This window comes from Delphinapterus leucas, chromosome 2 (genome assembly GCF_059928025.1).
Source record: "Delphinapterus leucas isolate spDelLeu-1000000601 "Yukka" chromosome 2, BTC_Dleu_Yukka2, whole genome shotgun sequence".
In the NCBI taxonomy this organism is placed as follows: domain Eukaryota; kingdom Metazoa; phylum Chordata; class Mammalia; order Artiodactyla; family Monodontidae; genus Delphinapterus; species Delphinapterus leucas.
Genome location: NC_143130.1, coordinates 32207310 through 32234819, shown reverse-complemented (window position 1 = coordinate 32234819; position 27510 = coordinate 32207310). Strand labels below are relative to the sequence as shown.

Sequence of the window (27510 nt, the reverse complement as noted above, 5' to 3'; positions counted from 1 at the left end):
TCTTGTAACATTCTTTATTTTAAAGTCTATTTTATCTGATATGAGTATTGCTACTCCAGCTTTCTTTTGATTTCCATTTGCATGGAACATCTCTTTCCATCCCCTCACTTTCAGTCTGAATGTGTCCCTAGGTCTGAAGTGGGTCTCTTGTAGACAGCATATATATGGGTCTTTTTTTTGTATCCATTCAGCAAGCCTGTGTCTTTTTGTTGGAGCATTTAATCCATTCACGTTTAAGGTGATTATCGATATGTATGTTCCTGTGACCATTTTCTTAATTGTTTTGGGTTTGTTTTTGTAGATCCTTTTCTTCTCTTGTGTTTCCCACTTAGAGAAGTTCCTTTAGCATTTGTTGTAGAGCTGGTTTGGTGGTGCTGAGTTTTCTTAGCTTTTGCTTGTCTGTAAAGGTTTTGATTTCTCCATCGAATCTGAGTGAGATCCTTGCCGGGTAGAGTAATCTTAGTTGTAGGTTCTTCCCTTTCATCACTTTAAGTATATCATGCCACTCCCTTCTGGCTTGTAGAGTTTCTGCTGAGAAATCAGCTTTTAACCTTATGGGAGTTCCCTTGTATGTTATTTGTCGTTTTTCTCGCTGCTTTCAATAATTTTTCTTTGTCTTTAATTTTTGCCAATTTGATTACTATGTGTCTTGGCGTGTTTCTCCTTGGGTTTTTCCTGTATGGGACTGTCTGCACTTCCTGGACTTGGGTGGCTATTTCCTTTCCCATGTTAGGGAAGTTTTCAACTATAATCTCTTCAGATATTTTCTCTGTTCCTTTCTCTCTCTCTTCTCCTTCTGGGGCCCATATCATGCGAATGTTGTTGCGTTTAATGTTGTCTCAGAGGTCTCTTAGGCTGTCTTCATTTCTTTTCATTCTTTTTTCTTTATTCTGTTCCACAGCAGTGAATTCCACCATTCTGCCTTCCAGGTCACTTATCCATTCTTCTGCCTCAGTTATTCTGCTATTGATTCCTTCTAGTGTATTTTTCATTTCAGTTATTGTGTTGTTCATCTCTGTTCTTTAATTCTTCTAGATCTTTGTTAAACATTTCTTGCATCTTCTCGATCTTTGCCTCCATTCTTTTTTTTTTTTTTTTTTTTTTTTTTGTGGTACGCGGGCCTCTCACTGTTGTGGCCTCTCCTGTTGCGGATCACAGGCTCTGGATGTGCAGGCTCAGCGGCCATGGCTCACGGGCCCAGCTGCTCTACGGCATGTGGGACCTTCCCGGACTGGGGCACGAACCCATGTCCCCTGCATCTGCAGGCAGACTCTCAACCACTGCACCACCAGGGAAGTCCCCTCCATTCTTTTTCCGAGGTCCTGGATCATCTTCACTATCATTATTCTGAATTCTTTTTCTGGAATGTTGCCCATCTCCACTTCATTTAGTTGTTTTTCTGGGGTTTTATCTTGTTCCTTCATCTGGTACATAGCCCTCTGCCTTTACATCTTGTCTATCTTTCTGTGAATGTCTCATGTGTGTAAAGTTTTAATGTTGGTAACAAAAGAGGTTGCATGTTGAGAAGAATGAATCCACAGGTTTAAACCACAAACCCCTCAGTTACATGCTTGCTTTTCCTGTAGGATACAAATGCACCTTCTTTGGATAATCACGCAGGGTCTTAGTTATCCTTTTTGGTGACTTGATCTTCCTAGTTTCTGTTGAAGGTGGCTTTTTGCTGTAGAGTCTACACACACTCAGCCCTTCCCTGTGCTGCTCCTGCGGGGGGAAGTTTCGCCAGACAGAGGACGCTGAGTGATTTCATATAGTCGAGCAAACATTAGGTTTCCATTTACGTTTTGGCTGTAATTGTTAGAGGATGATAGTAATCTTCCAGTTTTCATATCTCTGCCTGTGAATATTCCTTTAGTTTTTCTCTTTTTAATCCTTTTAAATGTTGTTCTATTTAGAGATGGGGTAAGTAATTAATGAATTTCAGTAATGAGTAGGAATGAGTTTTCTTTAGATAAGTGGTCTTAACAATTCATTTTTAATTCAGTGTATTATGTATTTAATTTTAATACAGATTTTTCCCTCGTGGAATTTCCAAACTGTCATGTGCTGTGCTTAATGCACGCGTTCACTCAAGAAACACTGAGCACTGGAGAAGGACGGGGCAGAGGTGTGCATGAAGACTGATGCTCAGAAAGCTCAGAAAATGAGTTTACGTTGTATGGATTTCCTTTTCCAGATAAAATTTAAAAGGCACCAATTTTGTCAGAGGGAATATTACATATAATACTTAGATTAAAAAACTTAATAGTTTATTTAGAATGTAAGGTTGACTTTATTTTCTTTAGGATTTTGTTTGTGTTGGATGCAGGGACTTTTTCTTGCTTGAAAGTTGCTGCCTCAGGGCTTGGAGGTTCCCTGGGGGCCCCAGCTTGAATTTGAGATGCACCTGAGGTGTGGTCGGTGCTGGGACCACTCTGCGATCTGCCATGAAAGGAAGAGCAGGTGGTGCTCCCTCATTACTGCCCAGCCCGAGCCTTGTGCTTGGATGGGCAGCACTGGTTTTCTTAAGCTTTGCTGGCCAGTCTCGGCTCAGGTTACACCCCTCTGTTGTGTGTGTATACATGACATACATCCGTGCGCTGTGTGTGTCCATGTGTGTGTATGCACGACATGTATTTCCATACCTATGACATCTGCTCCCATACCCATGTGTGTGCACTTGTGCCCAATGTGTGTCTGCCTCCCGCTGGCCCATATGCTCTGTGAGGCGGGGCCCCAGGCCCGCATCACCTCCTACACGAGTTCCACGTGGACATGCCAGGCAGCGGCCATCTCCCCTTCTCTGCTGTGTGACCAGCATGTGGTCTGGCACCGTGTAAGCACCTGATAAATATTTGTTGAATGAATACACAGTATTTTCTTAAAGACCTGAAGCCTAGGGTGACTATTAGGTTTTTTGTTTTATCCTTAGCTTTTGACAAAAGATTATTGATAATGTAGGAAAATAAAGTGAACTCTCATGTCTATTAACATAGCAATAGAATTCTAAACGTGTTTTAAATAGGCTTCTGAGAACTGAATGTTCTTTTTTATTGTGACAAATTATTGATTTTTAGTTGTGTTTAGTTTTATTACATTTCTCCTAATCTGTGGTGAAAACTTAAAATGTTGAAAATCATTTTATTTTCCCCTTTTATTGGTTAGTGGAAATGAACTGTAGCTCATTTGATGTTGTAGCTACCTCATTTTTTCTTCTTATGTTTGGCCCAGGGTTTTAGCCAAGTAGGAGATGGTGAAGTTGATACACAGTCACTGAGCACCACTTAGTACCAGACACCCACTGGTGTTGGTCGTAACGTTGGTTAAGTCCTAGAAGAACAGACAGTAACAGTGCAATTGTGCAGCCGTGTCTGGCAGCCTCAGGATTCCCAGGGAACCGCCTCTCTGCTCTCCCCCAGCAGCAGCTCTGTGGCGAGGACGAGGTGGAGTGCTCCGACAAGGACGAGCCCGATGCAGACGCGGACGCATCCAGCGACTGTCCCACCATCCGAGCGCCACTGACATCACTTAAGAGCCACCAGGGAGTGGTCATAGCCGCTGACTGGCTGGTCGGGGGCAAGCAGGCGGTGACAGCCTCGTGGGACAGAACGGCGAACCTGTATGACGTGGAGACGTCGGAACTTGTTCACTCCCTGACAGGTGTGCAGGCACTGCATTCCCGGTTGTGTGCAGACGACGTCTCGTCTAGAAGGACTCTTGGTTCTCTTGGTGCAGCTGTGATTTTCAGAGCTCCTTTATGATTAATAGAGCTGTTGGTAGTTAAATTTATCTTATCTTCGGGGGGGGTTAATTGCATCTAGATACATGCAGTATCCAGATATTTGAATGTGGTTGTTGTATTAGTTTTCTTTTGCTTTGTAACAAACTTCCACACGCTTAATGTCTTAAAATAACATGAATTTATCACATTGTGCCCCTGGGTCAGGAGTTCTGGGCACATGCTCGCTGACCCTCTGGTTCTCAGGGTGTCATGGGTGGAGTGAAGGTGTTGGTGGGGGCTGTGCTCTCACCTGAGACCTGGGGTCCTCTTACTGCCTTTGGGAGGATTCCTCTTCTTGTGGCCCGTGACTGAGATCCCGTTTTCCTGCCTGTTGTCAGCTGGGGGCAGTTCTCAGCATCCAGAGGCTGCCCTCAGTCCCCCGTGGCCACTCCAGAGGCATCTCACCATGTGCTGTTGGCTTTCTTCTAGGCCAGCAGGAGAGCATCTCTGCCGGGACACTTTGAAAGGGTCCACCTGACTAGGTCAGGCCCATCCAGGACAATCTTTCTTTTGATTAACTCAAAGCCATGTGATTTGGGGGCCTTAGTTATATCTTCAAAATCTGTTTTGCTTTAAAAATGTACCGAGATTACCAGAGCATTTGCAGGTTCTTCCCAAACACAAGGGCAGGAATCCTGCAGGGTGTGTACCAGGGCTGGGCATCTCTGGGCTGTCTCAGAGCTCTGCCCATCACAGGCCTTTGTGCGTGTTTATCGGTGAGTGCCTTTCCTCATTGAGTGATAAAGGTTGTGTTCTACCGAGTGCTCCACCTGTGTATTATTAGAGGTTATTCTGCAAGTGTGGAATTTGGAACTGTACTTATTTACACACTCCGCCTGTTGGAGATCTGCCTGACCTTCCAGCCATCGGGGTCAGGAGTGTCCCACCCATACTTGTCCTGCTCTTCCAAATGCACAAGGGGAAGGGACACGGGTCCCACCTCAACCCCACACACCATTCCCACGACTCCTCTTACTGGCAGCATAGCAGGGGCCTGCCTCCCTGTGACCATCTGCCCTTCATCTCTGTCGCAGGGCACGATCAGGAGCTGACGCACTGCTGCACACACCCGACCCAGCGGCTGGTGGTGACCTCCTCCCGCGACACGACTTTCCGTCTGTGGGACTTCAGGGACCCTTCCATCCACTCCGTGAATGTTTTCCAGGGCCATACGGAGTGAGTCTCAGTTGCTTAGATGTCTCTTTTTAACTATTCGAGAAAGCAGTTTTGCAGGTAGACGTTAAGACTCAGTTCTTATTTTAATTTTCAGTGTTAATTTCCAACTCCACCGTTTTTCAGAATGGCTACTCTTTCCCAAAACACTTAGCTCCATTTTGGAAGATTTCACTGATGTCCCCTCCTGAAACTGGAGGTGGGCAGGAGGCAGGGAAGGGCCAGGAAACGCTCGGGTCGTGGCGTGAACATCAGAGCGGTTCCCTGCCCCTCCTCGTCCTCGCGCTGGGCTCGTTTTTGTCTAGTCTTGACATCACGCATGTTTGCAGGGCTGTTCCGGGAGAGTCCCCACGTCCCACCCCCTGCCTGGTGGGCAGAGCTGCATCCCGACAGCTTGCCCCCCACATGCTTTTTCTCACCCCATGTGACCTTCCCACTGAGTGATGCCCAGCCTCCCAGCTTCTCGGCCTGCAGTCTGGCCCTCTCCCGGCGGCCCTGTGCAGCCCCCGCTGGCACTCCTGTCACCCGCAGCTCCCAACCACGTCCTGTCACCTGCCCCCGCTGTCCTGCAGGGTTCCTCCTGTACAGCAGCGTGTCCGTAAAGGCCAGATCGCAGCCATATCAGCGAACGCTTCTTGGCAGATGAACCTGCTTGTCGGCTGCTCCAGTCTGATTTCCTGTCTTTGTCACACAGTCCTGTAAACGAATCCATTTTCTGTGTTTAATGTTAGGTACTAAATTTTAGATTTAATATTCAAAATTAATAAATGTTCAAAAGGAAGCCAGGACAGTGTTCTTCCGGAAGCTCGAGGTCAAGAGGTTGGTGTGTGCAGCCCCAGTGCCTGCCCAGCTGAGTGTGGGCTTCAGTAGGAAGGCCCTCGTCTGTCGGAGGGGCGCGCTCCTGCTAGGGGGACCCCGGGCTCCCCCAAGTCCCTACCTCCTGTGGCCGGTCCTGTTTGTGGAGGGGGGATCCTGCTGGGGTACCCAGGGGCCTAGGAGCAGCTGCTCTTCCCTGCTTTTCAGGCAAGTCACTCAGGGCCCAGGGACCAGAAGGGACCGTTTGGTCACAGTGCGCTGGACGAGCCAGGACTCTCTGCCCACACAGCCCTACTCCTTAGTCCGCACGTCTTTTTTCCACGTTCCTCATTTTAAAAGTTTAAGCATAACATAAAAGTTGAAAGAATAGTCAGCACATCCCCAATTACCCTTCTCCTAGGATCACCCATTTTAATTTCTCCACATTTGCCTCTGTCTCTGCAGACACATGTGCAAAGGGCTGGATGTACAGCACGCACTCGTACTTTCTTTGGCTGAGCCTGTGTCTTTGAGAATAAGGACATTCTCTAAATATCATGGTATTGTTTCCACCTGAGAAAAATAAAAAACAGCCTGTGACAGCTTCTGACATCCAGCCTATGTTCACATTTACCCCTGTTGTCCTCAGAGAATCTTTTATGTTTTTTTAAGGTTTAATTGAGATTCATTCATTACATTTAGATACTATGTTCCTTGGTCTCTTTTAATCTGGGGCAGTTCCACCCATTTTGTTATCATTATTTTTTGTGACGTCGAGTTTGTGTGTGGAATGCAAGGCAGTCTCATGTGGAACGTGCACCCTCTGCATTTCTTCTGTGGCTTCCTTTCTGCCGGAAGTCTCATAGCCACTGCTGTGTGTGCCGCGTCCCACCCATCACTGCACGACTGGGGACGCTGGCCTGGAGCACAGGTGGTGTCTGCCAGGTGTCCCCGCGACCGTGAGGGTTGACACGTTGAGGTGCATCTTGTTTCTCAGCGACCTTCCACCCAGTGAAAGGTCTGATGTCATCAAGGGTCCTTGCTTGAATCAGTTATTCCTTCGAGAGTTGGGAAAGGATGGGTTTGCTGATTCTGTCCTTTCTTCTTCCTGCGTAAGCTGGCGCTTTATTCATTGGCATGGTTGAGAGTTAGTGCAGCCTCGCAGACCCTCCTACTCTAGGGTGATGGGCCTTTGTGGCCGTGAGTATGAGCGACGCTCAGGCTGTGCCAGATTCGCCGCCGAGCGCCCCATGGCTCCTCTTCCACAAGACCCTCACTCGGCCAACTTGCTGCCCTGGCCCGGCAGGCGTCTGTCCAGACTCACCCTGTGCCGTCCGCCCCAGTCTCCTCACTGAGCTGGCCCTGCTGGTGGTCCTGGACCGAGCAGAATCTGGCCGGAGATCCAGGGCGGGTGGAGGAGTCTCGCGTGGAGGGCAGGCAGTCTGTCTTGTGGCGCACGGGCCTCTGCCCTGCTCGCTTGAGCCTCCTCTGCCGCACGGGGTAGGGTAGACCTGCGGGGGCAGAATCCAGGAGGCTCCCCTGGTGAGTGTGGAGCATGGTGAGGACTCGGTGAGTCCTGATGGCCTCCTGCCCGTCCGTGGGTAAACCGAAGCAGGGTCCTCAAGATTGCCGGACTCTGAATTTGGTTCCAGGGAGCTCTGTCTCCATGTTATTTGAAGGGTCTTTTGGTCACATTCTATTTTCAGTTGCTCTATTTAACTTCTGAAAGTTTTTATTTTTGTTTTGCACAAAAAGCCAAGAACTTACTTGTCTTACTGGGAGTCGATGGAAGAGCCTGGTGTAGCTTTGAGAGCATGGTAGCAGTGGCCTGTTCCCACCTGTCTTCTCTGATTGTGGAGGGTAGCAAGTACTGTGTCATGTTTAAAATACCTGTTTAATTGTTGGTCTGTTTTTGCAGCTGGTAGGTGTGTAAAATGATGGCTGTTTTGGAGAGAGACATGAGGAGCGTAACTGGGGATGAAGGACTTATTTCCAGTATGTGACACAGTTTCTTAGGTTTGTTTTTTCTAATGGGATCAGGAGTGGCTTAGAGTTGACAGGGTGCTGGGTCCACCCCTGGGGGCCTCTCCCAACCCCGACCTGAGACGTCGGTTCACGCTTGAGTTCACTTTTACTACGAGGACACAGGAGCTTTTGGATGGTAATAGAATATACGTAAAGTACCGCTCTTACTTAGAGTATTTACGTTTTCTCTTTTCTTGCTCTGTTAGGATGAGCTAGCATATTTCGTTGATGTGTAGATACAAACATCAGTTTTAAAAAGTTCTCTCTTTGGCACTAATTTCCTGCAGTAAGTGTCAGAGAAGGGGAATCTTCACCTTTTTTCAAGCCTTCGTGAATTGGTGGGCCGGGTGAGGGACTGGCTTTTGTGTTTCCTGTCGACTTTACGGTTGCGGCTGCACTGGGGCCCACAGGCCTTGCAGAGGCTACAGGCCGTGTGGTCAGCAGATGGGGCTGCAGGCTGTTCTCTCCCTTTTGGAACCACCATCCCATGTTACATCATCTGTAGGCCTCTGGGAATGACTGCAGTTTGGAAAAGCAGGAAGTGAGACATTTTACAGGCTTTCAGTTGAGGACTCTTCCTAGTCCCAGACTTGACTGCTGCCTTTTTGTGTCTGGCACGGGTCTTCTGGGGTCGAGCCATATGACACGTGTTATCCATGGAATGTACTCCCTTTGCACGGGGATGTAAGTGTGGACCCACGAAAAGGCGTCCGTTATCAAAACCAGAGTAGAGGGAGCGCTCTTCACTTTGATCAGTCACATCTCCAAGCAGCTCCGGGTGTCCTGCCTCCCTTCACATCTGTAGGGATGCCCATGACCCCCCGTGCTTGTCCCCATCTGTCCACCGGCCCCAGCGTTGGCTGTCCTGCCTGTACTTCCAGCCAGAGACAGTTGAGATGACCTCTCGGGAGCTCACTTCAGTGCCTGCAGAGCTTGCTCCTGGGCTGGGAGGTGACTGAGTTTTCTGGGATGGTTTTCTTGATCCTTTTAACCCGATTCTTTTCTGAACATTAAAAGCAACACTCAGAAATGCTGTTCTCAGGAGCGTTGCTGTTCTTTCCTTGTGTCACCCTAAAAAGTCCACGTGGAATGTTTTCAGTGGATCGTCACTTAAACAGAGGCTGTATTTCTTAAAATTACGTGACCACATATTTCACATTACTATGATGTGGAACACACTTTGGAAAAGCCTATCTTAGTGCATATTTTCATTTATAGGAACTAAGCACAAATTCTTTAGTAAAGTATGTTAGACTCTCACATCTTTCATAATGTGAATAATTCACTTACCTATATGGGTAATTTGAATTTTCTGTGTTGCGTTTTCTTAAGGCAAGATGTAGTGGTATAGGCTTCAACATGACTGGCTTAGTTCTGCAGTCCAATTTCTCTGGGAGCTGGGGGAGAGTTTATTTTTCCCTTTTCATTTTCTTTTACCAGGTCTTCGTTACTGGGTGTGGGATCTTTAGTTGTGGCATGTGGGATCTAATTCCCTGACCAGGGATCGAACCCGGTCCCCCTGCTTTGGGAGCACGGAGTCTTAACCACTGGACCACCAGGGAAGTCCCCTATGCCTTTTTGAGAAAGTAGGGTTTCAGATGTTACACTTCACTGTAAGATAAAAATCTTTAGTCAAATGGATCCCCTTGAGATTTGTGCTGCATTATTTTTGGTGGGTAGAGAGGGCTCCCAGATGGAAGGTCTGTTTTAAGGTTTTCCTCATAAATTTTTAGAAAAGACAAAAAATTAACCCTTTTCTTTTTTGGTATGTTATGTTTATTTTCACTCTGTATTATGAAATTTCTTCATTATATTAGGAATTTTAACATAACAGGATATACTTAGTGGAATTGGGGGGCTGTATTATTAGACTAGCTTTTAGTGGTCCAAGGTGTACCAATTTGCATGAAAAGTAATTTTAGAAATCTTATATAACAAACTTTTCCTAATAGTGGGAATTGTAATGTGTACTATTCTTGGAAATAATAGAAATGTTTAATTGGAAAAATTTGGAATGTCACAGGAATTTCAACTATTGGCAGTTTCTGTCTTATGTATTTCTGTCATCAGCTGGAATTGAAATCCAGTGCTTTTTATCTGAAATGAGCTAAATCCTTATGTATTCATATGTTTTCCACCTGACAGTGTAACTCAGGGAGTGAGCCACTTCAAGACAGCCTGGTGGGGACAGTGCCTCGGCTCCTCTGCGTACCTTGCGCTCAGTCGGTGGGGCTGGACTTTGACCTTGTGGGCTGTGGATACAGAGACGTTCCTGAAAGTGGCTCTACTATAACAAAGCCTATACTTAGGTTAAAACCACTGCTGCTCTTGAGAGATGCCCGTGTAGACTGTCCTCTAAAGCAGGGGTCCCCAACCCCTGGGCCGCAGACTGGTATGGGTCCACGGCCTGTTAGGAACCGGCCCGCACAGCAGGAGGCAAGCGGCGGGCAAGCAAAGCTTCATCTGCTGCTCCCCGTTGCTCCCATTACCGCCTGAACCATCGCTCCCATTACCGCCTGAACAAACCCGCCCCCCTCCCCGCCCCGTGGAAAAATTGTCTTCCATGTAACTGGTCCCTGGTGCCAGAAAGGCTGGGGACTGCTGCTCTAAAGGGAGGCTCCTGATCCTTCTCCTCCCAGCACCGCTGCCTCCTGTGGAGCTTGGTAGAGTCGTCACCACCCCCCGCCCCCCGTTTTTTAGATTCATTTTGTTTTGTTTCAATTGCTATAAAAAGGGACTGACAGTTGAGGCAGTCACTGGTCATTAAGCTTCCCCTGTGGGTGGCCGATGACTCCAGTCTGTACCCAGCTGACAGTATTTACACGTGCGAATAAGCTCTGGCATTGAAAATATCTGAAATTAGCTCAACGCGGGTAAAATATCTGAGACTGCAAAGTTTTTTGTCTCTTTCTTTTTTGCCTTAATTCTTTTCATATGATTTTAACTTCATCCCCCAAATGTGAACTTAGGTACTTTCTTGTCTAAAGAAAGTAAGACATGGCATCTAACAAAAACTTGGTTTAAAAAAGTTTAGAGATTATAATGATTGCTTTAAAGTTATGACATTTTCATATGCTTCTCTTGCCAGATACCCAGAGATCTAAATTCTAGATCTTATGCTTACGAAGGTGAAAGTAGCTTAGAATTTTGTGTCGTGCTGTTGACAGTTTTCTTTATGCTAGTTTTTTTTTTTAAATTAATTAATTCATTTATTTTTGGCTGTGTTGGGTCTTCGTTTCTGTGCGACGGCTTTCCCCAGTTGCGGCGAGCGGGGGCCACTCTTCATCGCGGTGCGCGGGCCTCTCACTGTCGCGGCCTCTCATTGCGGGGCACGAGCTCCAGACGCACAGGCTCAGTAGTTGTGGCTCATGGGCCTAGTTGCTCCGCGGCATGTGGGATCTTCCCAGACCAGGGCTCGAACCTATGTCCCCTGCATTGGCAGGCAGATTCTCAACCACTGCGCCACCAGGGAAGCCCTATGCTAAGGTTTAAAGAGGAAAAGTGTTTTGACAGTGTGATACTTTTAACTGGGTGGTGGTTCGATTTAACTGTTGAATTCTGTGCTTGGTCAGCGACACAGTGTGTGTGCAGGCCTGTGCTGGAGGCGGGTGGCAGGTAGGGGTGGTTGGCAGACCTCTGCGCTGGGCTGAGAGTCTGTCATTCCTGGTCTTGGTCTTCAGCCCTCGTCTGTGATGAGGAGGAGGAACAGGGGTAGCAATGACTGCTGGAGGAAGGAGAGGCCCGGGGCACCACAGGGGCCTCAGAACTCGAACCTGAACTCCCTCCAGTTTACAGCCCCTTCTCCACATGCCTGGGAGTCTGCTTCTGTCTTCTGTTCGCTTGGGTAGATTGTAAACAGTTTCATTTGGGGAAGTGTAGAGACTTATGTAATTTCTGGCAATAGATGGTTGATATCTGAGGTTACCATCAAGCCAAGGCTGACAGCGTGAACTCCCCATAAATTGCCCCGTTTCCGATTTTCTCAGCTCTGTTTGCCCAAAGACTCTGCTCAAATTGTTAGAGACTGGAGTGGCAGCCATGGTCTCAGAAATGTGATCTGACTGCAGTGGTTATGAATCAGTGGATGTTTGTCTTGTCATGGAAATGGGCAGAGGGCATGAGTGGTGGTGCGCGGCAGCTGCCGGGTGGGCATGTGCACCTCGCACACGTGGGCACTGTGTGGAAAGATCTTGGGAGTGTCTCTGTCAGCGGCTGAGGAGCCATCTCCTTCTTGCTCGCTCACCTTGGCTTTAGAAGGTAGGTAGTGGATATACAGTAATTTAGTTACTGATCCCTGGTGATACATTTAAAAGTTGTTTGAAATTCAAGAGATAGTTTTGAAAAGTAAGAGGAGATTTAATATTTCTCCATTTATCCTTTTAAAATTCCTCATTGAAGAAGGGCTGATTAGTAACTAATAAAAATAAGGACTTAAGGAAATTAGTGCATTTAAATGCCTCTTTGTTGTGAGCTGATTGCTTCACTTTTCGTTGAGGTGACCCAGAGCAGCATCGTCAGGTTATTCACACAGATGGACACCTTCCCGACTGCGTTGTTACAGCCTCACTGAGACCTACCCGAGGCACGTCTGGACCTGACACAGGTGTTGGCAGGACCCCCTGAGCGACGGCGAGCAGTGAGCAGAGTGGGGAGGGGGCAGCTGCCGGGCAGAGCCTGGCTTTGGGAGGTGGTAGTGACGGCGGGAGGTTAGTCTTGGCTTACGTTACACACACACACACACACACACACACACACACACACACGTATCTGCACACACATCATGGTCTGTGCAGCCTGTAACACTTCTGGACAGACACATTTACACGTGCATGTATATGTTTCTGCACACACGTCATATTCCGTGCAGCCTGTGTCACTTCTGTTGGGAACTCCACACGGTTCTGAGGCACATTTGCACACGACCTCGGGCTGTCAGGACCCTCTGGCACCTGTTGTCCAGCGTTAGGGAGTCACCCCACGCTCTGGTGGGAGAGACGCTTCGGTGGACTCCTCGTTTTACCAGCGAAGGAGAGGTGCCTTCCCAGCCCCGGACCATCCCCACAGACGCAGGCTGGGCCCTCTGGCTCCAACTTTGCAATTTAGGGCCAACCTACTAACGTATTTGAGAGTAAAAATCTTGTAGTTCCTAATATATTCCTGACTTTTATCTTATGAATAGGGCTTGTTTATATCATATTACTTTCAAAACTTATGAACAGATGTTTTCCTTTTGGAAGATTTAAAAAATAAACCTTTGAAATTCTTTACTTCCCAATTTTTATGCACAGAATCATGTCACATTGATACTGGGACATTGGCTATTAATTGATGAGCATGTAAGCAGATAAACTCTTGGACTCAGAAAATCAGGGGATGGAGCGTTAAAAAACTTGAGGGAGATCACTCCTCCCCCCCCTCATTTAAGTGGAATACATTCCTCTCAGATTTCTTTAAATTATTGATATAATTGCAGCACTCAAATCTGACTTATGGTTGACTGTCACATTGTTTGGTAAGAATGAAATCACGACCAGGTTTCACAGAAAGGAAATCAGAGTCGTGACCCTTGATACTGCAAGTGTGAAGTTATTATATCAACCTTACTGATTTTAACTTCTCTGTAATCATTTTAAATCAGGTTGTGTGGACCTGTCATCTTTGAATAATCTGTGGAGAAGGTTCTTATTAATTCGGTTAATAAAATGCTGAGGAGAATTTAGCTTAGTAAGAGCAGTGCTGTTTTGACTCACCCCTTGGAGCCCCTCTCTGTGGCCATGGCGGGCACGTCCCCAGAGCTCTGGCATGGGTGCCGTTGGTGGGAGTGTTGGTGTTAGGACGGAGCCCAGCCCTGCAGCGCACCTGTGTCCTCCGCCAGCGCGGGCTGTGGGGACGTTGTCACACGCCCCCTCTGTTGCGTGTTCTCTTGTGGGAAGCAGGACCAGGCACGCGAGAGGTGTGCAGTCTGTTGAGGAAGCAGTTCTGTGGTTCAGGCCTGTTGCGAGGTGAGTTGGGAAACTCTCGACTGACCCTGGAGAGGGCGGCTGGAGAGAAAATAACAAGTGAGACCGAGGCCCTGCACGCTATGTGCGCTACCTGCTTTCTTCCAGGAGCAGTTGGACTTTAAGTCCTGAAAAATTATGTGTGATGCAAAACTGACTAAAACTTTGAATGTTTTTTATCTCAGGGTCTGCTCTTTTGGGAGCCGGCCCTCAAGGATTCTCCAGAAGTGTGTTTCATTTGGAGATGAGTTTTCTGTTTCTCATTCATGCATCAGAGATCTTGAAACACAGGAGACATGAGTCTCTAACTTCTGAAGAGCACTCCTGATCGGAAGGGCAGTGCTCTCTGAGACCCTGGGTGTTGCCGAAGACTGTTACTCTGTGGGACGTTTAGCTTGGAAGACACAGCTTGGAAGCCAGTGGTCAGGAAGGAAGGCGGTGGCCCGAGCCCCTGCAAGCAGCACCAGTCACAACAGGTCTCCTGTGTGCGGGTGCGGAAAGGCCTTCTGGTCCGTGTGTCATGTCACATCTGTGGGACTGCACTTCACGTGCCCTGCCGCGATCCTAAGCAGGCGAGAGCCACCTGATGCCTCCTGGGGTCTCCCCAAAGGTGGAAGAGCCACAAAGGTTCAGCCTGGGTCCCTGTTTCTGGAGCACTTTCTCCTCTGGCTTGTACTTCAGGTGGGAAAGTGTCACTCTGCTCCGTCGGAAGCTACGTCCTAAGAATTAGAGATAGGAGCCCTGCAGACGTTGCCCAGCGTGGAGCCAGAAGAGTCGCTCGCTGCCTCCGTGTCTCCCAGGCTGGCATTTTCCACATCATGTATTTCCTTACTTTGCCAGAAAATTTCAGCAGAGTGTTACACAAAGCAGCCATGTCTCTGTGTGGTGGGGGGACAGCTGTCAGTCCTAAAGAGGAGCGCGAGCTCTCTGGACGCTCTGTTGATTGAGGCCCATGGAGGGAGCGGAACGTTCCAGGCTGTGCAGTGTGTGTGGTGAGTAGGTGCCGCGCCGTCAGCTGGAGGCACACACACAGCTGCTCTCGGCAGCAAGATAAATGAGGCAGTGGGAGCTTGGCGGAGCCGAGCCTTCCCACCCGCCCCTGAGGGACCTGCGTCGGAGGGGCCTTTAGAAGGATGGCCTCACCAGCTTCTCCCTTTGATGCCCTACAATACCTGTCAGGGTCGTGATTTATTGAAAACCTGACGTCTTTCAGCATTTCGTTAACATAGAGTTAGACGAGCTTTTGTGGGGACTTTTTCCCACTAATTTAGCAGAATGTTAACTGAAATTTAACTTGGCCAAACCTCCTGAGGCCTCGAGTCCACAGAGAAATCACAGGCAGCAGAGGCATCTGCCCCCAGAGCCTGGCCAATGGCCGAGCTGCTCAGACAGTGCTGTGCCTCGGCCCTAAGGGGCAGCAACACCTCGTTTCTGCTCAAGCCCTTACGGTGTCCTTGTTCTTCAGATAGGGAGTTCGGGTGGGTCGTCAGGTTGCTGTTCGGATTTACCCTCACTTCTGCCTTTCTCCCTGTGGCGCGCGTGGTCTTTGATTTTAACATAGTGCCCTCCATCCATCCACGTTGTCAGAAGTGGAAGGATTTTATTCCTTTTCATGGCTGAGAAACATTCCATTGTGTGTGTGTGTGTGTATATATATATATATATATATATATATATATATATATACCACATTCTCTTTATCCATTCATCTGTCGATGGACACTTAGGTTGCTTCCATGTCCTGGCTATTGTAAATTATGCTGCTATGAACATTGGGGTGCATGTGTCTTTTTGAATTAGTGTTTCTGTTTTTTTTCAGATAAATACCCAGGAGTGAAATTGCTGGATCACATGGTAGTTCTGTCTTTAATTGTTTGAGGAACTTCCGCACTGTTTTCCGTAGTGGCTTTACCAATTACATTCCCGCAAGGGTTCCCTTTTCTCCACATCCTCCCCAACACTTATCTCTTGTCTTTTTGATGACAGCCATTCTAACAGGTGTGAGGTGATAGCTTATTTTGGTTTGATTTGCATTTCCCTGATGATTAATGATGTTGAGCAAATTTTCATGGGCCTATTGGCCATTTGTAAACCTTTCTTGGAGAAGAGTTTGTTCATATCTTTTTTTAAACTGGTTTTTGTTCTTGTTGGAATATTTTTTCCCGTGTTCTGATTAAATTGATTGAAAGTTGCAGTTGGGATGGATTTTTTTTTTAATCGTCTGCTGTATAGAGATTTTGGCAGGTTCTGTCTAATCTAGTCCATCTCTTCTGGGAGCCTTTCCTTGCTCCGTTGCCTGGAGAAGTTGAGGTTGAGTAGGAGAGGTCAGCTGTGCTCAGTTGCATGCCCAGTGGAGGTTTAGGCGGGAGGGCCAGTGAGCGGGGTACACGACTCGCAGCGTCCACATCTCCACCCACCTGCCAGGGCCTCTGGCAGCAAGAGCATGTGTCTGTTACGCAGTGTGGACGGGAACTTCCTGACGAGGTTCTGACCCTGTGTCCTTTACTTGCAGCACCGTGACCTCTGCCGTGTTCACCGTAGGAGATAACGTGGTCTCCGGCAGCGACGACCGCACCGTGAAGGTCTGGGACTTGAAGAACATGAGGTCCCCCATCGCGACCATCCGCACGGACTCTGCCATCAACAGGTGACAGTGGTCCTCCTCATGTGAACCCTTAGTGTGGCTTGAAGGGGGCCTTGTGGCTTGTGTCTGCTTCATGTAAATTTGTGTTTACTTGGTAGAGCCCTGGGAAAAGTGGTTTAGACTCCCGGGAAAGTATTTTTTATTGATTCTCTAATGCATATCCAGTATCTATAAATACTGAAACTTAGGTGTAGAATCATGTTGGTGTATTGAGCTTTGTAAGAATAGGAATGAGCCGTTTATGGCCAAAGGTTACTGAGCAGTACATACGTGTAAGTTACATGTAAGTAACTTGGCCTGTTTCCTGATGCCCTAGGCAGATAATACCTGTGGTTTGCTGGTGTGATTTGCCTTGAAGTGTGAATAGTATGAAATCCCTTACTGCATCATAATCTATAAACTCAGAAACTTGTGCTGTCATTGTTTTGTATGTAACCTGATTTTATCTCTTTGAAGGATCAATGTGTGCGTTGGCCAAAAAATCATTGCCCTCCCCCACGACAACCGCCAGGTGAGGCTGTTTGACATGTCGGGCGTGCGGCTGGCGAGGCTCCCACGCAGCAGTCGGCAGGTACGTGCTGGGGCCGAGTCTGTTCACAGGGAGCCTGGGGTCCTGGGCCCAGCATCACTGATGGATGGGAACTCCCAGCCAGTCTGGGCGTGTCCAGTGCGCCAATAGCCCTTCACAAAAAGAGAAAAATTAATTCTAACAGTGTATTTTATTTAACCAAATGCATCCGAAATAACATAATTTCAACAGATAGTCAATAGAAAAATATTCACGATTTTTACACCCATTTTCTTACTAAGCCTTTGGTTGCTGGGTTTCCATTGGAAGTACTTAGTCTGTATTTGGAGTGCATAAAATTGAAAGCTGGAAACGTTACCTGATACCTGAGCTGAGTAGCAGCTTTTAAGTTTAAACTGAGATAATCAGGCTTTCAGTTCCTGGTCTCCCCGCTGCATTTCAGAACTCCCTGGGCACAGCAGCTGAACTCACCGCCGGGCAGGCATGTGTCGTTGTCCTGTGGGGGCGGTGGTCGTGGGTCCTGGGGGCACCTTTCCGTGGCGGTCATGTTTCCATTTAGATGCACTTTCTCGTGAGGCAGGGGTTGCTCCTGGTTCATCTCGGACGGTGCAGTGCAGGAGCCGGACTCGCTGGGGAGCCTGGGGCTCCGCAGCACCAGCTCAGACCTGCTGAGTCAGCATATGGGTGGGGGGGGGCATCTGGGAACCTGGGCAAGTCCAAGTTCAGGGCCCAGTCTCAGCGCCAGGGGGCAGCAGGTGGAGCTATAGTGGACGAAGCCCCTGCTTTTGGGCAGCACCTACAGGCTCTGCTCCATGGAGCCCACACACACCACTCTCTCCCTGGCTTCCTTCGGCCCTTTCTACATTCACAGTGGAAGCTGTGTGGTGGGTCAGCCAGTCCCTTGTTGTTTCCAACAGGGTCTGTGCCTGACTGTGCAGTCAGTGAGTGTGTCTGCACCCCCAGTCTCCTCCGCTGCTCCTCCGCCTTGTCCTGGGCAAAACCTCGCAGCAGTTGCTGAGCCGCGGGCCCAGGGCGGTTTTGGAGGCAGGCTGGCAGGTAGATTGGTAGACAGGGAAGACATCTCTGCTGTAAGTGGCACCAGCTTCCCAGAGGTCCTCTGTCCTTCAGACAAAGCCGTGTCTTCCCTTTTGCAGCTCTTACGTGTACCGTCCCAAGTTAGTTGTGGAGCTTTGTTTTCTTTGAGTGCACTTCATAGACAAACTACTCACGAAATTAGAATAACTCAGGAAAGCTTCACCACCCCAACAAAGCCATGAATTGCTTGTCCAGGCAACTTCACATTTGCGAACTGCTGGGTGTCACCGACGCAGCACCTAAGCTGCACCTTAACTGGATAGGATTCTCTCTCTTAGGTGGGCCTGAGTGTTAAATAGAACAGCTGTACAGCGTGTGAGGTCTGCGTTCTGACCCAGGAGCCCAGGTCCCTTCATGGCTTTGAGAATCTTCTCCCTCAAGAAAGAGGGAGTTCCAAGCAGTTCTTCGTGGTACTAATTCCATGGAGACAGTTTCATTTTTAATTGTCTGTAAACATTCAGCCTTGTAGGAATTGTAGAATTCTGTTGTGCTTGAATTAATTTCCTCCTAAAGTGGTAGGTGAAATAGATTTATTTATTTTGCTTTCTTTTTTTTCTTGGCTGCATTGGGTCTTTGTTGCTGCGCACGGGCTTTCTCTAGTTGTGGCGAGCGAGGGCTACTCTTCGTTGCGGTGCACGGGCTTCTCGTTGCAGTGGTTTCTCTTGTTGTGGAGCACGGGATTCAGTAGTTGCAGCACGGGGGCTCAGTAGTTGTGGCTTGCGGGCTGTAGAGCGCAGGCTCAGTAGTTGTGGCTTACGGGCTTAGTTGCTCCATGGCATGTAGGATCTTCCCGGACCAGGGCTCGAACCTGTGTCCCCTGGATTGGCAGGCAGATTCTTAACCACCGTGCCACCAGGGAAGTCCCGAGAGTTTCTTTTACTTATAGAATTTCTGTCAGTTTTTCTGAATCCTACCTCTTGTACCTGTTGTATAATATTATAGTAACATGTTAGTGTATGTATCTGCTATAAACTTTCCAAGTAAACTGCAATATTTTTTCCAACATTCTGATATTTAACTGAATCCCTGAAGGTGGCGGGAATCTACTTGAAAGGCCATCTATTTTATCCTTGTTTTATTTGGCACCAGAGGTATATTTCTAGCTCCTTTATTACCTGAGCCGATTATTTGTTAATGTGGTATTTGGGGTCTTTGAGTGAATTTTATTTACTGTTTCCCACGTCACCCAGCCTCATTTATTCATTAAAATTTTCCAAAGTGACCATTTATGTATTCTTCCTGTTGACTGTGATCTGACTCCTTTTTTTTAAAAATAAATTTATTTATCTATTTATTTTTGGCTGCATTGGGTCTTTGTTGCTGCACATGGCCTTCTCTAGTTGCGGCGAGCGGGGGCCACTCTTCGTTGTGGTGCACGGGCTTCTCATTGCAGTGGCTTCTCTTGTCACGGAGCTCAGGCTCTAGGTGCGCAGTAGTTGTGGCACGTGGGCACAGGAGTTGTGGATCATGGGCTCCAGAGCGCAGGCTCAGTGGTTGTGGCGCATGGGCTTAGTTGCTCCACGGCATGTGGGGTCTTCCTGGACCAGGGCTTGAACCCGTGTCCCCTGCATTGGCAGGCAGATTCTTAACCACTGCGCCATCAGGGAAGCCCTGACTCCTTTCTTGAAGAAAGAATCCTGAGGCGCTGGTGAGCCTCAATGAGTTCATTCGTGTTCCGACCCCTCATTTCGTGGAGGCTTCTCCACCAGCAACACAGGAGGTGTCACTTGGACTAATTGTGTTCATGGCTCTCATTTCCGTTGGGTCGTTTGGGCATGTGTGGTTCATCTGGTCCTGCTTGGGGAGCCCTGCTCTGACTGTGCTGTGTGCTTGGTCGCAGGGCCACAGGAGGATGGTGTGCGGCTCGGCCTGGAGTGAGGACCATCCCGTGTGCAACCTGTTCACCTGCGGCTTTGACCGGCAGGCCATCGGCTGGAACATCAACATCCCGGCACTGCTGCAGGAGAAGTGAGGGCACCGCTCTGAGGCTCCTCGGCAGCCAGGGACTGCGACTGCCGGCTCGCCTGGCGCTGGGGAGCCGTTGCTGTGGGTGGTGGATGCTGAGCAGGAGATGTGTGCTCTCTCCAAGCTGTACCCAGCCTGCATGAAGCGTCCAGAGTGTGCCCCTGTTGTTTATTTCTGTGTTGTGTGTGTTGGCATCACGGGCCGTAGAGGTGGAGCCCCTCCCGCGGCTGTTGGTGTTGAGTCCCTGGGTGTGTTGGGGTGACAGGAGGGCGTGGTGTCTGCGCAAGTGAAACATGAACCCTGTTCTCACTGGGAGGTGTCAGTGGTCTCCACGTTTCTGGAACGATGATTGCTTCTGCCTTATCCTGGCAGGAGCGAGCAGGGACCTCATGCTCAGGTCTGCATGGGGTTCCAGCGTGTGTTAACTCAGCTTCACGTCTGTGTTCTGTTACAGTTCTGTAAAATCAACTTGGATTTTAGAAGTTAAAAAAAGCATAGAATGTTGAATTTGCAACATTTGGATAGTTTATTTTGAAAGGAAAGAGTTTCTGCTCTTTTTATAGAAAATCATTTCAATCTCCTGAAGTCTCATGCTAGCAAATTCTAAAATTTAATGATTCTAATCACTGATTCCAGGTATTAAGCAAAATTTAAAGCACTTTAGTTTATAGCTATGGTTATAAACAGTTTTTAGAAGTTTCAAATGACTTATCCATTGAATGTGACTTGACCTTTCTAGAAGGCCCTGCTGCCTGAAAACAAACCTTATTTATTTTCTACACCTTGGGTTTGCATGTTTCCAAGTGGGTTCACTTTCTGGGTGGTATTTGAGAGCCAATAATGCAAATAAATGAGTACTACCTCAAAAGCAAAGTATTTGGAAAACTTGGGGTGTCACTGTTACCTGGTTCATGCACTTTTTGATCTAGAGCTGGAACATGAGTTCGTTCAGAAGGCAGGAGAGGCCAGCGCAGCCCACGTACCTGAAGAGGAAAGGCTCCTTCCTCACTAGCTGCCAGCTCCCAGGGGGCGGGTGGCTCTCGGTGCCCCCTCTGCCAGGGAGTCTGTCAGTCTCGCCTTCTTGGGACTTTCTACCTGGTGTTCGTGAGCCATGTTTCTTGTTGAGTTACAGTCTGATAACGAGACATCTCAGTGCCCCCCCTCACATATGTAACCCTTGGAGGCCAGCGCTGGGACAGGCACTGGAGGGTGACATTGGAAATGATCGTGATGGCCCAGTCCTGGTCACCGCTTCCGTTTTGTGGTGTCGCGGGCACTAGAGATGGTGCCTTGCCCATGGCTCCCTTTGCCTCAGGGCCTGCGGTAGACCATCTCAGGCCTCTTGCCCTGGGTCGTCGGGTCTGGTTCTGAGATGACTCCTGGCTGGGCAGGAGGGTGGGGCCGGGGAGAACCAGAGCGAGGGACAGACAGCAAGAGTTTTAGGGCAGCTTTATAATAACAGCAGCTCAAGAGCTGGTTATTAGAGTCTGACATTCCCCAACGCCAGGGTCAGGACGGCGCAGGCTGCCGCCTGCCCTTCTGGGGTCTCCATAGCAGGGCTGTCCGCACATGCCAGCTCCTCTTCTGCTTCAGTCTCACGTCTGAGTGTCTTAGAATTACTTTTGGAAACGTTGGGAAATGTCTGCAGGTCGCTAAGCCAGATTAAAGAACCAGATCTCTGCTGGATTAAAAAATTGGAAGCGTGTAAACACATGTGTATGCAGCCATGTGGCCTGTGCAGACGAGGCTCCGCTCGCAGCTGTGTCTCCCTTGCCCCCTCCCTGTTCCTGCCCAGGGCTCGGCCCTTCTCAGGAGCAGGACCCGCTGCCATGGCTGAGAGGGATGTCTTCAGGCATCGTGAAGGAGATGGGGGTAGTGAGTGTGTGTGTGTGCACGTGTGAGTGTCCGCAGGTTTGTGCATGTGTGTGCCTGAAATGAAGCTGTGTGACCAGCTGCCTTGATCATATCTGAAATAGTGTTTGGAAGTGGAATTGGTTTTGTCCATGTGCCGACATGTCCAGAATTTCATTTAATAACAAAGAGATGGGTGGTTACTGAAAACTGTGTTGATGGAGAATTTCACGAGAGGTATGTTGTTGGATGAAGGGGCGCCCTTTCTCAACCACTGCACATCAGCTTATGCAGAGCCAAAATCTGTACCTATTTTGGAATCTGAAGAATCCTATGTAAGTCATCTGTTGCTTAAATCTGTGAAAAGTTTCTTTTGGGGAGAAGGTGTGCATTTATCAGTGTTGTATAGAAGCAGTTGTTTTCATTGTGTTGATGTAATTGTTTTTAAGTGTTCAGTGTCTTCAGTGCAGTATGAAATTCATTAAAAATCCATGTTCTGTAACTACTGTTGTAAAAGTGTTGTTATTAGGAGTCTCTTTTTTTTATTATTTTGCCTTTTTTTCATGTTTTTGCTTTGGTAAAGCATTGTTAATGGCTATTGAACATCACAATGATATAGAAGGTAAACAAATTAATTATAGTATTGCCCACTTAAAAAATTTTAATTTTAGACTTAAAAGCTCAATTGTGTTATATTTTCTATCTGTTATGCTATAATTTAATGATCCACATTACACTTCTCCATTCCTGCATCACCACCCCAAAATTTCTGAAGGGAGTTAACAATTTGACAAAATACAGGCATTTGCCAACGTTCCTCAGAGTTTCATAAGATGCTTGTCCTGTTCTTACTACAGTTAAGCTTGTTTGAAAGTTGAAAAAAAATTGCAGTAAGAGAACATAGGCCTGTTTTCCATGGGAGAATGCAAATTAGGATTGGCTGCAGCTGCCTGTTCACCGTTCTGTTCTCACCCATGTGGATGGAGCCGTACCTGTCCTGGGAGCCCCAGCAGGTGGCAGGGTTCTGCCTGGCGTTTCTTGCCTGCCCCAGCCCTGCCTCGAACCAGGAGGCCTCGCCACCCACCTTGCATGGGCCTCAGGGGCACGTTCAGTTCCCAGAGGGCAGAAATTCTCCACGATTACTCCCTCACCTTACTCTTCAAAAACATGTGAGTATTGTCTAGATTTCATAATTATATCTTCAGTTACATTTAAAAGTTTGCATATTAGTGTAAAGAATTAAGAAGGCAAGACTTGCTTTGATTTCATCAAAATGCCATTAAGACGTGTCTCCCTCATCTATAGGCTTTCTGTTTTCCCTTAATAAGTTAGAAGTCAAGGAAGTTATTCCAAAAATCGGGAGCACCTCTGTTTTATATGCAGCATACGATATGTAGTCCATATCATGGGAAGAGGCTGAAAAGGAAATCATAAAAATGCTGTGAGTTTAAAATCAAATTTATTAAAACGATCTTTTGGTCAAAATGCAAGTAGATTGAGCAGCCCTTTGGCACCCTGAGGGCTGTGGCAGAGTCACAAGGGGCTGCTGCAGTCAGTTTTGTCCAGGAGGCGTTTCCAGAGAGATGACATTCAAACTGGAGCCTGAAGTTTGACGAAAGTGTCAGCAAATGAAAGGGGGGGCGAGAACAAGTGGGGGAGGGCGCCCCTGATGGAGGTGCTTGAACAGGCCTTGGGAAGAGCGGGTTTACTCCACATGCGCCAGGCACTTTGGCATGATGGGGCGGGGGTCCGGTTCCACGGGATTTGTGCTGAGGGGTGAGCTGGGGCAGCAGGGTGGGGAGGGCAGGGCTCTTTATCCCACAGTCAGGACAATTCACGGGCTCCCGTCATTGCGAGCACACAGGCATCCCGTGGTACCTAAAGGACGCTAAAGTGTGTGACAAGAATCCTCCCCCCGCCCCCAATGGTATGGGAATGTGTTGGGAAATTTCAGCCACAGTTTAGAGACTGAGGTATTTTACTCCCTACTGCTGGGCCCCTTGTCACCACCGCCCCACAACTGTGTCCTCCCACCTGGGTGCCAAGTGAGCCGTCGTTTTATGCTCCACTAACCCAAACGGGGCCGTCAGGATCCCTCCTGGGAAATTTTGGAACTAGAACTGAGAAAGTCCGTCTCTCTCCAGTAGTTCATCTTCGTGAAAATAATGCCAAGTGCTTCAGAGTGTGAAGGGAAAATAACTATAATTCTGTGCTCGGCAAGACTTCCTTGAGGAATGTGTGTGCAATGATGGCTTGGGGAATAAACAAAAGCAGATTTCACCAGTACTCCTTCTCTAAGGGAACTTCTCAAGGAGGAACCGTAAGAAGAAAAAGTCATGAAGGAATGGTTCAAAATGGGCCAGTGCGCCGGCGGACATCTGGGCCAAATTACGCCTGACTGGAGCTTGTGGTTTAAATGTCCATTTTTGTTTGGCTGGGGATTTGAAAGATTAAGTCTTTAAGTTATTAAATATTTATAGAGACATTTCAAGGGTAACCACAAAGAAAAAAAAACACTTAAGAAAGGTAAAAAAGAAATGATTAAAAGTTACTGTAAGGGGCTGGGAAATGTAAATAAGAACTGGGCAAAAGTGACTTTTTAGCGTATTTCTTTTTGTAGTTTTAAAAATTTCAGAACCATTGAAATATATCACCCAGTATCTGAAAAGTTCCCATTTTATGCTAGCAACAAAAACATAAGGTACCTATTGGGAAAAATGTGACAAAAAGAGGCTTGAAATCATCCATGGGAATATTTTAAAGCTTTAACATAGACATTAAAAAAGACAAATACAGTGACAGACCATCATGTTCATTGATAGGAAGAATCAGTATTGTAAAAATGTCAGTTCTCCTCATACTGGCAAGTAGATTCAATGCAATTCCAATCCAAATCACCCCAGGGTTTTTTGAGGAATTGGACAATCTGGTTCCTAAATGTATTAGAACAAAGGCCAGAGTTAAGATGCTCAAGAAGAGAAAAGAGGAGGTGAGAAAGGAGAAGGAAAAAAAAAAAGATTACCTCAAGCCTGGCAGGGCTACAGTAAATACACGGAGGGGTTCACACAAGGATGGGGGATTGACCAGTAGAGCAGAAAGAAATCAAAATCGATTCATGCGTATATGAAAACCTGAAATATTTCAGCTCATATAATCACAGATCAGTGAGGAGAAAGTGGCTATTTAATTAATGGTTTTAGTACTACTGGTTATTCATGTGGAAGAAGGTAAGGAATTCGGATCCCTACCTCACACCAAAAGAAAATCAATTCCAGCATTATATGTTAAAGGCAAAACACGAACATTAAAAAAAAAATATTTTTATGACTTTGTGTTTATTAAACAGCTATCTAAAAATGCATTAACAATACCAGAAAAGATTGATACATTCAACTACACGAAAAATGAAAAGATCTGTGTATTAAAGGACTCCATGTAAGGCTGAAACACTAGGCCACAGAGTGGTTGCAACATATAATTCACAAAGGGTTAGCATCCCAGACAGCGCACAACAGAATCCGAGAGAGTGGGGGAACTGGGTGGCAGATGTGAATAGGTACGTCACAAGAGAGAAAACATAAATATTGTTGGTTTGGGTATGAAAGGATATGGCAAATCAGAAGCACTCTCTTGTATGTCTGGACTTGTGCAGTCACTCGGTGTGTAGTAGGGACACAAGTGTCATGTCGGGAGTCCTTGCCTGTCTATTGAAATGAAGATTCCTGGGTCCAACCCCAGAGCCACTGACTCAGAATCTCTTGGGTTAGGATTTAAGAAGCTGCATTTTACACAGGCTTTCGTTTGTTTAAGCTCCTGTGCAGTTTGAGAGCTGCCGTCCTGGAGAACCTTTTGCACTTGTGCACCAGGGGACATATGCAAGGTCGTAGCAGCAAACACGGAACAACCCAACACACATCAACAGGGACTGGCAAGCAAATCATGGTACGTCTACACAGCAAAATATTATGTAACAGAAGATGAGTGACCCACATGCAGCTACGTGCAACTGTTGATATGTATGAAACCTTGTGAGGCACGAGTCAGCCCAGCCACACGCGTGTGATGATGGCTAAGTATTTCATGTGATGAAAACCCAGTGTTCCAAATGGTCGTCTTGGGGCCAGGAGAGGGGGTGGGGTAGGAGGAAAGGGTGGGATCAGGAAGGGCCCAGAGTTGGCAATGTCCAGTTCCTGATTTGGACAGTGGACACACAAGTGTGTGTTCCAGTTTTCACACTTTATAACTTAAGTATCTCTACAAATATTCCTTTAGTGTATCTAATATCATATAATCAAAAGAGTAATGTAAACAATTCTAAAGAGAAAGTGTGTGCTATTCCAGAGATGGATCAAGTGAATGCTGGTAAAATGGGGAAATTTGGAGTAATATTTTTGACTATGTCAGTCTCAAGCTTATTGCATAACCCTATTTTCTTTTTTCGCTTACAAACATGTAGTTTTATTCTAAAATGTCTGATTTTCAGTCAGTGTGTACCTTCCATGGGAGGAAACGCAAAGCCAATTTTATTCCAAGATAATGTTCTTGAAAAACAACCGTCACCAAGGAAATTGTCAAAAGGCAGAGTGTTATGCTGTCAAAATTGGGTTGTTGTCAAATACATTTTGGAAATCCTGGCTTTAAAGTGGGAAATGTAATAAGGATTTCATTTACCAGGTGTGATCGTAAAACAATAAAAGTTTTCTTATGTTGCTCATAAAATGGGGACTGAAGGTAATTTCAAATCTAGGAGACAGTCCAAAAATTGTGTTGAGCAGGTGCCACGTGTCAGAATAAGAATTTTTATTCTCAACAGTCTGTGTTTTGGGGAAAGAAGCGTTTATTTGGCTAGGTGGGTAAGTTCTGGTATATTTGCTGAAATATAATCAGTTTATAAATATAATGTATATGCATTACTAATATCTTCTAGCTCTGAATTGGTTCTCAATAAATAAAAATGTCCTACTGGTTAACTTTTTTTTTTTTTTTTTTGCGGTATGCGGGCCCCTCACTGTTGCGGCCTCTCCCGCTGCGGAGCACAGGCTCCGGACGCGCAGGCTCAGCGGCCATGGCTCACGGGCCCAGACGCTCCGCGGCATGTGGGATCCTCCCGGACCGGGGCACGAACCCGTGTCCCCTGCATCGGCAGGCGGACTCTCAACCACTGCGCCACCAGGGAAGCCCCCTACTGGTGAACTTTTAATTTTCTTTTTCAGTGATAAAATTAATTGTATATATTCTAAAACTAATCCATCTCTGGTATTATATGAACCTGATTTTCCTTTTTTTAGAAAAGATTTTATTGTGGTCTAACTGTGTAAAATACACTGAACATATTTTGACATATTCTCCCACTAAATCACCACCACAATCAACGTAGTGCAGTTAGAACCCAAAAAGGTTTACTCATACCTGTGCATTCCCTGCCTCCTGTGCCTCCATACCCCCATCCCTGTAGCCACTGGTCTTCTTCCTGTCACTAAAGATTGGTTTGAGGGACTTCCCTGGTGGCACAGTGGTTAAGAATCCGCCTGCCAATGCAGGGAACACTGGTTTGAGCCCTGGTCCAGGAAGAGATCCCACATGCCGCGGAGCAACTAAGCCCATGCACCACAGCTACTGAGCCCACGTGCCATGACCACTGAAGCCCGCACGCCTA

General features: G+C 47.2%; 1 protein-coding gene across 9 annotated transcripts in view; it reads left to right on the top strand.

Annotated features, from left to right (window-relative positions):
* Positions 1-22356, top strand: part of WDR37 (WD repeat domain 37) — a 59160-nt gene extending 36804 nt beyond the window's left edge. For 5 of the 9 annotated variants that reach the window (XM_089906616.1, XM_022554489.3, XM_022554488.3 and 2 more), the window contains 5 exons: positions 3417-3657; positions 4813-4954; positions 16283-16417; positions 16871-16985; positions 19879-22356. In XM_089906616.1, coding sequence (XP_089762742.1) covers positions 3417-3657; positions 4813-4954; positions 16283-16417; positions 16871-16985; positions 19879-20010 — 765 coding nt within the window. In that variant the 3' untranslated portion in view covers positions 20011-22356. Of the gene's footprint in view, positions 1-2073; positions 2834-3416; positions 3658-4812; positions 4955-12275; positions 12408-16282; positions 16418-16870; positions 16986-19878 lie in introns of those variants that run through there. The other 4 variants (XM_089906621.1, XM_089906615.1, XM_089906618.1 and 1 more) reach the window with 4 other exon arrangements.
* Positions 22357-27510: the final 5154 nt, after the last annotated feature.